This window comes from Vanacampus margaritifer, chromosome 3 (genome assembly GCF_051991255.1).
Source record: "Vanacampus margaritifer isolate UIUO_Vmar chromosome 3, RoL_Vmar_1.0, whole genome shotgun sequence".
Classification (NCBI taxonomy): Eukaryota; Metazoa; Chordata; class Actinopteri; order Syngnathiformes; family Syngnathidae; genus Vanacampus; species Vanacampus margaritifer.
The window spans coordinates 25812704-25826543 of record NC_135434.1 but is presented as its reverse complement, the minus strand read 5'-3'; the positions used below and the strand labels follow the sequence as shown (position 1 = coordinate 25826543).

The 13840-nt window shown below is 39.3% G+C and overlaps 1 protein-coding gene across 3 annotated transcripts in view; it reads right to left on the bottom strand.

Annotated features, from left to right (window-relative positions):
- Positions 1–596: 596 nt before the first annotated feature.
- LOC144049510 (dual specificity testis-specific protein kinase 1) overlaps positions 597–13840 on the bottom strand; it is a 52937-nt gene continuing 39693 nt past the window's right edge. For all 3 annotated transcript variants that reach the window (XM_077562491.1, XM_077562489.1, XM_077562490.1), the window contains 4 exons: positions 13418–13591; positions 13129–13212; positions 11912–11998; positions 597–10886 (listed from right to left, as the gene is read on the bottom strand). In XM_077562491.1, the coding sequence (XP_077418617.1) occupies positions 10782–10886; positions 11912–11998; positions 13129–13212; positions 13418–13591 (450 nt within the window). In that variant the 3' untranslated portion in view covers positions 597–10781. The remainder of the gene's footprint in view (positions 10887–11911; positions 11999–13128; positions 13213–13417; positions 13592–13840) is intronic.

Here is a 13840-nt window from a genome sequence, read left to right as displayed (position 1 = left end):
TAGTGGTCGCAGCTCGATGACGACGCATTGTCGCAGATTGATGACGTATGCGACAATTCTCACGTGACTGCGCGAACCGTCGGTCTGTCAACAACAATGGCGGCTAGCAGCGTCGTAATCGTTTTGCGCAGCCTCCTTAGCTTGCTTATGCTTTTGCAGCAAAATATTTTGCTTCTTTATTCCCACGTTCAACAAGTGGTGTTGTATTTGAATGACCCGCCATTGTCACTTCTCCTGTGTTCGTCTTTTTCATGTTGTTTTGATACATGCAAAGACATGTTTGTTCTGTAAATTGCAATAAAGTTAGGGGGAAAAAATGTTAGTCTTCTTCGCTGATTCTTCTTTTACGCTTTCCGTTAACTCCCTGTGGCTGCGCTACGCCACTCCAGACTTGGCATATACATTACAGCCGTTAAGCGTCTTCTTTGGACACACGCAAGTCTTGAAATGCTTCTGTGTGTACAAGATTTGTTTGAGGAACGAAGCCGGCTTTGCTTCCTTCTGCACGGGCCCTTAATGCGGTTGTATGATGAAGGAATTGTATGATTACTATTTTAAGTGTAATCTTTGCGTGTTCAAAATCATTGTATCCGAGATCTGATGAACAAGGTTCCTTGCAAGGATTTATTTAAAAGCTTCCAAAGACACGTTAGGACACCACATCTGAATGCAACGTGATGACCCCAAGAGTGTGTCGATTTACAAAACATCGACTCATTTATACAAAAAAGATAAAAGGTTCCTCCACCCGACTCTTGATTGAACAAAGGGCAGACATGTCATCTCCTAGTGACCAAATGTGTGATGTTATTAGCAAGCAGACGTGATGTTATTAGTAAGCAGACATTTACATACAGTTCCCCTTCTTGACTGGGGGAGAAATGCAATTAGGATCTAACCCCAGACTTTTAGACTCCAATGCCAAAAGGCTCTAAATAACATCATGCACATTCCTATCTTCAATAGCTTTGAGGGTGAGAAGATAAAATAAAGTTCACAAAATCATTACTCCACTGTATTCTTTTTAAACACTCATGATTATATCACATTGATATGCCTATAAGTAAATTCAAAAACAGTAAAACATCAAATTGAAAATATTAAATGTCTTCAGTCCTACCATTGAACTTCTATAAGTTCAAAAACCGGACATTTAATCCCACAATATTCTAGAGAGAAAGTCCAGCGCGAATCTTGATCGTCGCAAAAATGAAGCAATGTTTATGTGGAGTTCAGAAAATAAGAATAGCAGGTGAGAGAGAGAGAAAGAGAGAGAGAGAAAGATAGATGGGCTTAGCAGTCAAAATTCAGTTTGATTCATTAAAAAATTCAGTGGAAGGGGCATAATAAATGTGAGGCATAACACTATGTGATGTGATTAAGTGTCACGACGCAATAGCAGATGTGTCCGTCCCTCGAAGCCATCTCCTGATGAAGGTCTTGTTGAATGAAAAGTGCGTTCGACAGTTGGTCAAAAAAAATTTTAAGAAGAGGCGTTTGTCAGCCTCTTTCCGAACCCTGGCTCACTGCCAGAGATCGCAGGAAAGGTCACGGGACTTCATTCCCAGTGTGACTCAATCCTTGTGAATTGATGAAAAGGGGATTTGAGTGATTTCCCCCTTTCAAACAGCAGATTGACACTTGATCAGCTTTTCTAGGCGAATCAACTGTGCCCATCTTTGCCCATGGAAAAGGCACTCCAATGAATCTTCTTTCAGCGACCTCCTCCTTGTCCTTGGGCAGCTTGTCAGGTAGACACTGGAACCGGGTGTGGTGGGATCCGTTAGATGACTCCAATTGGTGTGGACTCAGATCAGCATCTTAGTCAACCCCCTCAGTCAACTGATGTGATTTGATGAGCCTGGGACCTCTTGGCTCACATGTGGTGGATGTGGCCCCCACCATTATGATCAGCAAACCAATCTGTGTGCAAAATCATTTTCATTTAGTCACTCATAACATACATAGTCTTCATTCTTTACTTTGAAAAGAGCACCTGGTTTTTTGTTAGCAAATGTTAATTGTTTAAGTTCTGTAGGTCCTGAAACATGCTGTTGGACACGGAAAAAGTTATTTTTGTTGTGGCATTCAAACAGAATCCGTTTAATGACATTTGTACATTCAATGGCATAATAATGAAAGTCTTGTTGCCATTGAAACTTTATGAGGCCAATTGTTTAATATTTCTATTTTTCTTTAATGTCCTTGAGATCAGAGATAATATACTAAATCAAATATGTTTTAATCTCAATGCCTTTTCTATATCTTATGAAGTTTTGTTTTTTCAAGTGGGTTTGTCTGATCCAATCTTCCTAGGAAACCCTTATGATGGTAGATAATGATTAATCAAATATTTTACCATGATATTTACTGTTGTAGATTTTAGCATAAATGTGCTCTTTGTCGTACATCAAATTTCTGTATTTTTAACGCTGGTTTCTTATTATAGCAGTGTAAATCATTTAAAAACAACATCATCTTAACTCAGAACTATTCATGTCCGGCCGGGCCATGAACAGTCTGAGAAGAGATTTATACTCAAACCTTAAATAAACACTGCAGTTCATTTTTAACAACTTGTCTCATGAAAAAATGTCACCCAGGTGTGTCAATGTTCCTTCCACACCTAAATGGCATATTCCATGGGCTCTAGAAATTATACTTTTCAATCGTTTCTGAGATGGAACATACTTACCGTATTTCTGCTATAAGGGTTGTCTTTTGTCATCTTTGTAGAACTTACGTTTCCTCCCATGGTCAAATCCTCCCCATTCGCTGCCTGTAAAATTCCTCACACCAAACTTCATTCTCACATCAGACTTCCTTTTGATACACAGACAGACCAGTCATTCTCACATCAGACAGACCAATCATTCTCACATCAGACTTCCTTTTCAACAAACTCAGACAGACCAATCATTCCCCCATCTGATAAAGATCAATTTTGATCATTTCAGACCTGAATGTGAAAACTGCAGCCGCTTCCAAATTGCTGCTTCAAAGAGGAAAAACAGACACCTTGTGTCCTGTAGATTAAAAAACAACCAAATTGTGACAATTTGGCCAACACCAGAACTATAAAAAGATCTCCAGCTGAGCTAGCCATGAGCCATAAAAACAAAAGCCTTTGAGGCAAGAGTTTGTAATGTAAATTTGAATCCTGTTCAGGGAACTTAAAGTGAAAAAAAAAACAACTCAAGCAGATGTGAATTAAGATACTGCAGCGGAGGACTTTTAGGGTCAGGAAGAGAAGAATTATTATTATTATTTTTAAAACAACCCCATTAATCTATTGCAGGTCACAAATCTTCCAAATATCTGCCATCTCAACTAGTAAAAGAAACGAGTTATAATCAGAAAAACAAAACAAAATCCCTACTTTAAACCAACCAAAAAGTATTCTTAAAATGCTAACTAACCTCACCTCTTCTACAGAGTAGTGGGAGCTTGTAAAAACACAGCAGGGAACTTTGCCTTTGTGCATTCCCCGTGGAATCCAAAGATCAGTGCTGTTGAGCTTAATCAAAATTAAAAATTTAACCAGCAAATTTGCCGTAAGTGTTCCATATCTGAGTCCACTCTGAGAAGCCAAAGTTATAAAAGAGAAATGGAGAAAAAATAGAAGGCCAAATTCAACAAGCATCAAACAACGGAAAATATAGTATTTAAAGATTAAAATAAATTTTAGACTACCCTAATTCACATAAGCTGTTCTCAATTTCCAAAACTGCGTTGCTATAGATCACATCTCCCTTCTGACATAGTACAGAGTGCAAATGTCTACAAACAGAATACAACCTCAGGCACCAAACTCAGATGATTCCAGAACTTTGAGTCCACAACTGTAGTTCATATTCCTTCCTGTCCTTGTCGATAGCAGTTTATGCAGGGCAAAGTTCAAAGCGGGCACTGGGCTTTGTGTACTGGAGTTCTCAGGAAAAGTTCATCATGGCAGAATCGATGATTATCCTGTCGGCTCAAAAAGTTGCTGGACATTATGCTCAAACAATGCATAAGAGTCATTGAACAGTCACAGGACGAGCGGATTTACAGTGTACCATCCTTTTTGCAGTCCGTGTGGTCACTTCCCCCCCGAAAGTGACCATTGTTCAGTTCGCCGTCCACTCTGAACATCAAGCATAGCAGGAGAATGCTGTTCATTCCATTTCCAGCACTTTTTGGTTGAGTCACCCAAGTGAAACACCTTTCAGTCAAAGATTGAACCTGCCTGAAACATTTATACACTCGGAACAGACAGAGGGAGATGAGATCATAGCAAGAGAACACTGCTTGTTGTCATTCAATTTCCAAGACAAAATAAAATAAAAAATTCCCCCAAAATATTTTGTTTTTCAAACCCCTAATTTATTCATTTTGTGGTTTTATTTGAATTTGATCACTACACTATAGCAAGTAGTAGTACTATATTTACGCATATGTCTACCATAGACATCTTCATTACGTGTTACCTCAAATTTAAGAAACATGTGACCGCTGTCAGTCACCCTGGCCACTTGGATGGAAGTACTTTCCAGACTTCTAGAATGGGACTCAGATAAAGACAAAGGTTAAATCATTTTCACACCTATGAATAAGTTATCAGAGATGCAGGGGAAATATAAAATCAAAAATGAAAAGTCTATTTCAATTAAAATTTGGTTTTATTACTTATTCAACTATATTAAAATTTGGTTTTATTACTCATTCAACTATAAAAACACAGATCTGATTTTAAAAATAATATGATAGTGGCCTGTAGTTAACACCCAGACCTCTATATCCTTCCGCATAACAGGACCAATTTGATTTTAACAGATTAGCAGTAGAAGACCCCTGCTATTCACACACAACAGACTACAAGTCTCCCAAATGGAGACAATGGAAGAGAGGACTAAACTTATCACACCCCCTTTCCTTTTTATTTAGTTTAATTTAATTTTAACAGACAACAGTACAAATCACCACCTTCTTAAAACAGCAGCTCACGGCCCCCATCCTCACAGACCTTTAGTCCCTAATCAAGCGTGGGGGGAAGAGCTTTAAAAATTGTCACAGACAAAGGCAGAATTCTCCCCTACTTTCAAAATATGCAGATTTCCTGCTTACCATTCTTTTTCACCCTTTTTTGAGGACAAAGAATTTTGGAGGGAAAAAATTACTTTCCACCCATCTTTTCTTTCTTTCCTACACTTAAAAATCACTGTCTCAAACAAACTTACACTTCCATTCACTTAACTTCTGCACTTTCCTCATCTCCACAAAGGCAGTGAGGAGAAACAGACCAAACGGCCATTTTGATTTCTAAAATCTCGCTAGAACATCACACAACACACCTTTCCCATTGTCAGAGTCACACAAACAGTCACAAACTCCCTGCAGGCACACAAACAAGGAAAAATCACACAATCCACACATGCTCCAAACATTTCACCAACTGGGCTCAACAAACACTCACACAACCCAAACTCCTCAACTTAATTCAGTGGCGTCTCAGTTGTTGAACCACAGACGAACACAAACCTCTCTGAAGTGCGCACTCATTTGTAAAATACACCGTTTATTCGTCTAATAATAACTTCACCACGTACTTATAGCTCAAATGTCGACTTATTCGCGCACAATCCATCGCAACGTTACGGCTGCGACACAGACACGTCGCGCACATTGTAAGACAACCAACGAAAAACCGCGTGGCCACAACACACCATGGAGCTTAACAAAAACAAACGCGTTCACTCAACAATTCATTTCTAAGCCAAGAGCTCTCGCTTGGTTCAAATTTCCCCCCCGGGTCATCTTTCACAGTCAACACTTCATCCAATTTATGTTCCAATTTCTTAACAGATGCGGCTGCCCGCAGCTAACTCATCCTTAGCCTTAAAAACAGATTCGCACGGTAGCATCTTACCAAAAACTCATCTCCTGCGCAAAACTCGTACGCTGTCAGAGCCGCTAGCTTAGCATCAGTTTCCTCATTCTCAAAATCACTTAACACCGCCATCTGCGCAACTTTCACAGAGCTATCCAACGCTAACATTCTAGCACAAACCAACATTTGGCTCACGACCCCGCACCGTCTAACTTTTCTTCCATTCGAAGAAACTTATAGAAGTGTTTTTCACGGAGGTAATCAGCGTCTGGCGCTGTTTACACAATCAAATTCCACAAACACACCACATTTTACAACGGTGAGAACCAACCACTATCACAATTCGTGCGCATTCATACATTTAAAAGAGTTTCATACTTACGTTGACGCTGTGGTGGAAATGCGTCCAGCATCATGAACTCACTGTTCGCTTAGCGACCAATTCTGACTCTCGACCGGAAGTTTATGCAAACCTCCTTAGTTACGGTCAATTTTTTTTCCGTCCATAATATGTAGTAATTAGTCGTTTTTAATATTTATAAAGTCAGTGACGTCTCACTTATTATACTACGATATAACAGATCAAAAGTATTCTCATTAATCCCCCCAAAAAAATATATTTTTCTTTTTTTTTTTCTTTTTTTTTTCAGACAAACACAAACAAGACGAAAACGAAACAGATATTAAATACCTTTTGCGCGACTTCAACAAATATATCCGGATCTTCACGGGCTTACTTCTCACACAGCAGTACTCCTATATTCGCCGTGGAAATTCAATATCATATGCCGTTTTAGACGGCGGAGCGCTCCTTTCAGCTAAACAAAATTATCCAAAAACAAAAATATCGCGATCTCTCGATTTCTTAGCAATAGCATTCATAAATAATAAAAGCTATGCGTCAACCTGTAGCCCGGAAAAAATACTGCTTTAAGACGATCACAAAGCAGTCTCTTGGCTCCTTCGCAGCGAAAAGTTGTTTCCAACTCTACATGTACTTAACAATTGCCTCAGAAATGCAGGGACTTACAATCTCTAAGATTCCTTTAGAACGAGACTGCCGTGTGTTTCCTGTAATTTTTAATAAAACGCCTGCTTCAGCCCGTTTGCAACAATCCGGCTTAATTGTGCACCATCATCGTAACGTTACGTACCTCATCTGCGCATGTGTCTACCAGCTGAACAAATCTATTCAAGAATCTAACGGTTTCTTAACAGCGGCGAGAAGTCCGCTGCGTCTACCTGTGCCTCTTAGTACCAAATTTATAACAGCGGCGTACGTACGCTGTGTCCATTTATACTTTTTAATATCAAATTTATTCAAGAATCTTTCGACTTCTTAGCAGCGGCGCAACCCGCTGCGTCTGCCTGTGTTTCCCTTTCAGCGAGACAACCAACGTAACGACACTTCCGTAAACAATGCTGTCGTCACCACGTACGTGTACAGTTCGAACACCGTAGTAAAATCCGAAATCAGGGACTTCGTGTCCAACACAACGACTTCAAATTTTACTAACACCTTTTCACACAGATCTCATCACAATGTAATTTTTCAAGACGAATACCAGCTGCAGCGACTCGAAACAGACACAATTCCTCAAACGTGGATAAATGTCCACTCACCGTAATTAATTAGGCGCCTGGAATTGCATCCGTCCGTGAACGCCACAGCTCGCAACGTCGCTCGTCGGGTTCACCAAAATGAAGGAATTGTATGATTACTATTTTAAGTGTAATCTTTGCGTGTTCAAAATCATTGTATCCGAGATCTGATGAACAAGGTTCCTTGCAAGGATTTATTTAAAAGCTTCCAAAGACACGTTAGGACACCACATCTGAATGCAACGTGATGACCCCAAGAGTGTGTCGATTTACAAAACATCGACTCATTTATACAAAAAAGATAAAAGGTTCCTCCACCCGACTCTTGATTGAACAAAGGGCAGACATGTCATCTCCTAGTGACCAAATGTGTGATGTTATTAGCAAGCAGACGTGATGTTATTAGTAAGCAGACATTTACATACAGTTCCCCTTCTTGACTGGGGGAGAAATGCAATTAGGATCTAACCCCAGACTTTTAGACTCCAATGCCAAAAGGCTCTAAATAACATCATGCACATTCCTATCTTCAATAGCTTTGAGGGTGAGAAGATAAAATAAAGTTCACAAAATCATTACTCCACTGTATTCTTTTTAAACACTCATGATTATATCACATTGATATGCCTATAAGTAAATTCAAAAACAGTAAAACATCAAATTGAAAATATTAAATGTCTTCAATGACAGCACAATTCCACAAAAGTTGCAAGTGTTAAGGGTGGGTGCAATTTGCATGCTGACTGCACCAGTGTTGCCCGAGAGTTGAACATTCATTTCTCTACCATAAGCCGTCTCCGAAGGTGTTTCAGAAAATGTCATTGATTCGGGTATCAACTGAGTGCAGTTCATTGTCGTAACCATTTTGAGTGTGAAAATACATTTAGTGATGTCTAGTGACAGGGCTGTCCAAACTTTTTCTTCCAAGGGCTACACACAGAAAAATGCAAGGACCACTCAAATGTTTACTTATTAAACATGGTAAAACCAATCACGCAAGCAATGCAAACATTGTTTAGATAAGTAGTTATGAAAAAATGCTTATGTTGAGGATTTATGTTGAAGGTGATAAGGCAAATTGTTTGGAATTTTGTGCAAAGAGCCCATTCAGATCTCTTAAGAGATCAGATCCAAGTTTTGGTTGTGGCTGGGCAACTAGAAGATAGTTACAAATAAACAGCATTACTGTGTTACACGAATACAGACAGACACACTCCTATAGATTTTAATAACCACATAACTTCTGAAGTATCATTTGGTCCCTTGAAAGGCACAGTATAAATCAAAGAAAAGCGGTTGGGATAATGGATGGATGGGGTTTTTACGATTATCATTTATGAAAACAAACCATTTGAAAAAATGGTTTCTTATTTACGGTGTGATGATCTTGCTAAAATGTTCACAAAATGTCAAGAGTATGAAAATTGACTTGCTCTATGTTCCTCCTTTGTATCACCTATCAATGAGAGTCACAAGCTTATCCTCCATCATTAAACAGGACACCATGCAAACACAGTTCTAACCGTGCATAATTTATTCTCCTGGAGCTGCGAGGCGTAATGGACCTTGATAAGACCCTGAAGAGGGCATCCTTCTCAAACAAGTGTGTGCATGCGCCATCTCACTTCAGTCCATTATTTTGAAGTCTCTCTACCAGTCTGAACATACACAAATTGGCTTTAAAGACTCAAAAAACATGATTAAACGTTAAGCCCCGAAAGGTCCACTAGCCAGCTCGCCTACAGCCATACAAGCAAGCAAGTACGAATGTGTACTCGGTTACTCACTGGTCAGTGATCGAATTAAAAATTGGGTTAGAGCATCAAACTAGCTCTAGCTCAATCTGTGAAGAGTCAAAATACAGTAAATTTGCTGTGACCAGAGGGTGAATGAGACAAATTTACTGTAGTTGATATTACCACTCACTTATAACTACTCTAAAAACAATGTGATGAGGAGAAAAAATAATTGACACATCTTTCCTATGGTAGAGGCATCATAAGCATCCTATTGGTGTTTGGTAACAAACATCTTTAGTGTCATTTGCATAAATCATTGTGTGTAAGTTATATAATTTTTAAGGGAAAAAAAGTGTATTTGTATGAAATGGGAACCAAAGTTTATTTTTTAATGTTTTTAAAATTGATAATACAAACTGATGAAATAAGGTCCATTAGTCTGGAACATGAAAACTGTATTTGCAACCACAGAAAATCACTCTGAATGCAGATCAGTATTATGTACATCATAGCTATACATTTTCCAATCTTAAAGTCTGCCTGTGTACAAAAATATTATCTGCCCTTTTAAACACAAAATAATTGTGTAATCCTGAAACCCATAAAACATCTAATTTAAACTGCAGTTTGCAATAAAGCACGTTATTCATTTGTACATAAACTAGTGATGTTGTCTTGAGTACAAAATAAATGAATGTGTAATGTTTTGTCTGTGCTAGTTCATTTTGACACCAAAGACAGGTCACAAAGGTTTTCACAGAGGTGGCAAATCCAGGTCCAGAAAGTAAAAACACGACCACAGTTTGGCTTTAGCCCTTTGGGCTAGCTAGCTAGCTCCTTAGCAGATAAACGAACACCCGCGGAGCTAGCTAGGGAGCTCACTAGCTAGCACCTGGGGCTAAAGCCCAACTGTGGTTTTTACTTTCTGGACTTGGATTTGCCACCAAGAGAAGAAAAAAAGTGAAAGAAACTCTTGTATTGAAATAGCTGATGAGACATTCTATTGATTGTGGAGAGGACCAACTGACGCTGCTCCCAGTTTTTCTTCATCATATCACAAGTGAAATGCACAATCTCCTGCTCCTGATTTGAAAGCCCACTTGTTTGTATTCAAAAGCTGTTTTCTTGGGCAGTGCAATCCTCTGCTGTACTGATTTCTAATGACAGTAGAAGGCAATCCTCTCTGCTGTCAAGCCTATCTTGAATTAAAAACTAAGGAACAAGTAGAAATACCTTCTGTATAATGGAAGAAGAAGAAACTACATTAACAAAAGTGTCTGTATGGTTGGTTACAAGCCAAACCTTTACAAAGAAAACATGTTAACTTTTGGTCTAATTTGATGTGTAAAAAACAACACACAAAACTTTCTGTGTACAGTATACACTCCGTTTAGCCTTTTTATATAAATGCAAGTGTCTATGACAAGTTGTCATATTCCCTCCCGAAAACATCAAATATATTTGTCTGAGTTGATCAGTCTTGTCGCAGGTGGATGAAATATGATTGATTATCTCTCAATCGGGTTGAAGTTGTCCTTCCAGTACCGTCAGTGATTAATCTCCTCTGCAAATCAGGTCAAGGCCAGTTCCAGTTTTGGAGGTGGTTCCAGACTCTCTGCAAATTCCCCTAACTCATCTAACAACTCCGTGAATGCTGGACGTCTGAAGGCCTCAACCTAAAGGACAAAGACACAGAATTGACAAAAATGTTTCAGCAGTGGATTGACACTAGAGAGTAACACAACTCGAGACCTTCATTGCACAGCAGTACAATAGTTTTATCAGCACGTTTTATGAGAAAATCTTTCAGAGTATGAATTTAACAATACAGTACATTTATTGTAATGCACTGCATCACACTGAAAGCAGCTTCTAATACTGTATTTTGGTTTCCTCATTGAGTACACCAGAGATTCCACAATATTGATTTTTAAAAAAATCGGACATTTTTAGATGTACTTTACTGTATATCATCTGAACAACTGTGTGGGTTCCAATTCTACTGTAGACTAATAATAAGAACAATCTTAATTACTGTGATGATGAAGCCCTCACACATCGTTTTTCATGGCAAATCCTTAAAATTTTAAAATGGCGGCCAAACTCTGACACCATTCTGCCCAGATAAGATGCCGCGGGTGAAAAGGCAACAAGTCATCCCTTTGTTTTACAGTACCTGCTTCTGATTATGAATAGTTTCGGTTCTCTCACTGGAAGTCTGGAAGTAGAGGGCAACCAACTTTCCATTAGAGTATCTTAACTTTTCTTTTTTTTTTTGATTGTGCAACGTATGTAGAAATGCCCCTTATAACTTTTTTATTTTTTATTTTATTTTTTACACTTAACGTTTATATTGTGATACCTTTACTGTACAACTATATAGTAAAAACATTTTTAGGCCAAATATAACATTCCTGCATTCTTTTACCCATAGTATTTTCACTTTCATCCCCTTAAATCAGTGCAGTCGAGCCGTTTTCACGCACAGTTCAAATTTTTTTGCACGTCAGGTGAACAATAATTAATCGGCCAGAATAGAGCTACACCACTAAGCAGTACAGAAAGTTGATTTGTATGAGAGAATTATAAATTAATCTGTGCATGTATGCACAATCATTGAGACGTATTACTACATATTCTTATCGTATATAATATACTGAGTAGTTGTAGAGTAGCGTAGTTGTAAAAAACAGACACCCACCATACAACAGCTGGCTGCCAGTTCCAAGAGACGTTGAGGACAATCTGTCACCATCTCCTTGAATGCATTCTTATCCAACCCATAGTCCTAAAATATATAAATAATAACTATACATTAAGTGCATATCACAAGGTGTTGACAATCTAGCGCGGCCATCTTTAAATGGCGGACCTGAGTCTGGGTTCGGACCAGGTGGTCAAGGTTTCATGTCAAAGTCAATTGTGGTTAAATAAAGTACAGTGGGAACCACCCTATTAGCGGGATATTGGAACGGGCCAGCCCGCAAAAAATCTGTGTATAAATCACGATCAAGTGCCAGGAATTGAGGGACATGGCGGTTACAGGGTGACAAGATTTGGAAAGCTAACAAGAGCAGCTAGCGGGAGTTAGTCGAAGCCATAGGCTGGAGTGGCTAGCAGGAGAAGCTAGTTAAAAAAAAAAAAACGCTAGTAAAAACTTGAGAGAGCAAAGCAGAAGGTGACAAGCGTTAGCAGTCCGAATCACGGGAGTCAGCGGCAACCACCTGCAGGCCCCAGCTGTGGTAGGTAAGCGGCGGTCGACCAATTGGGTCCTAACTACATTTGCGATGTTGTTCTTTGTGCATCTGTAGCAGGAAGATGGTGGCGAACAATGTCAGCCTCTTGTAAGGTGAGACTTCAGCCATGTAATATAATTAGTGATTACTAGACCTACGGTTATAAAAATAAAAATGTACGTTGATGTGATGGAACATATTTTTTGCAATACACATTGGTGCTTTACCACCCAAAATATGAGACTTGGCTTTAGATAGGGCGCTAAGGGACCCAAGTCAGCAGGATAAGACGGGCCACTGGTACCAAAGACCATAATTTTGTTTTGTTTTTGTCGAAGTTCAAGAAATTGACTGACATCCAGGCTTTAATTTCCTTTAGACAGGCCTAAATGAGAAAGTGTCATTTTTCCCAATTGGGACCATGTATCTGACTGTCATCCGCATAGCAGTGAAAAGAAATCCTTTGTTTTCTTAAAATGGAGCCCAGGGGCAGCAAATATAAGGAAAACTGGAGGGGCCCCAAATTAGAACCCTGTGGAACACCATATGACAGGGGGGCAGTGTGGGACCGCTGCAGTCAGATCCAACAAGACATGGGCTCTGTCTGAATGTCCACCCTTATCCCTTAACCCCTCATTCACTAGATAGTCCTGCATTATTATTCAGTAAATGAACTGTCTACCTGTGTTCTGGGCAATATTTCAGGGTCAGCGGGAATCCTGGCCAGGATTTCACAAAGCACAATTCCATAGGAGAAAACATCCACCTAAGAGAGAAGTAACATGCAAAACACACATAGTGTGATGATTGATGAGTACTAGTATAAATTACCGAAGGATATTTATCTCATGATTAGTAGTAAAAAGTATTTATTTTGGACTAAACCATCATAAAGCATTTTCCCAAGAATGGCAATAAATACCATTTTGCAAATGATTCTACCAAAGTTGAAACCGATTTTGTCTCTATACCTTGCGGTCATACGGCTCCCCTCGGAGCATCTCTGGGGCCATCCAAAAAGCAGAGCCCACCAATGAGAGCTTCCTTGCGGGGTCTTTGACTGGCAGTTCCACCACCTCTCTCGCAAGACCAAAGTCTGTCACTAGGGCCTCCCGACCTCGGGATGTTATTCGGATCAGACAGTTCTGCAGAGAAGCAATCGGTCAGCAGAGGGCAGAGTAAGGCAGGTTTTCACGGCTCTGGTTTTTCACAACAAAAGACATCCTTGTATTCAATTAATCTAGTTTTAATGACAACTCATCTTTGAATGTACATCTACTCAGTCTTCTGTGAAATAAGTGATCACTTTTTGGACATTCCAAATAGCTTCTGATGCCCCGTCAACTATCCTTTGTCTCTGATGTCAGCATGTTTCCTGGTCACTAAATAATTCA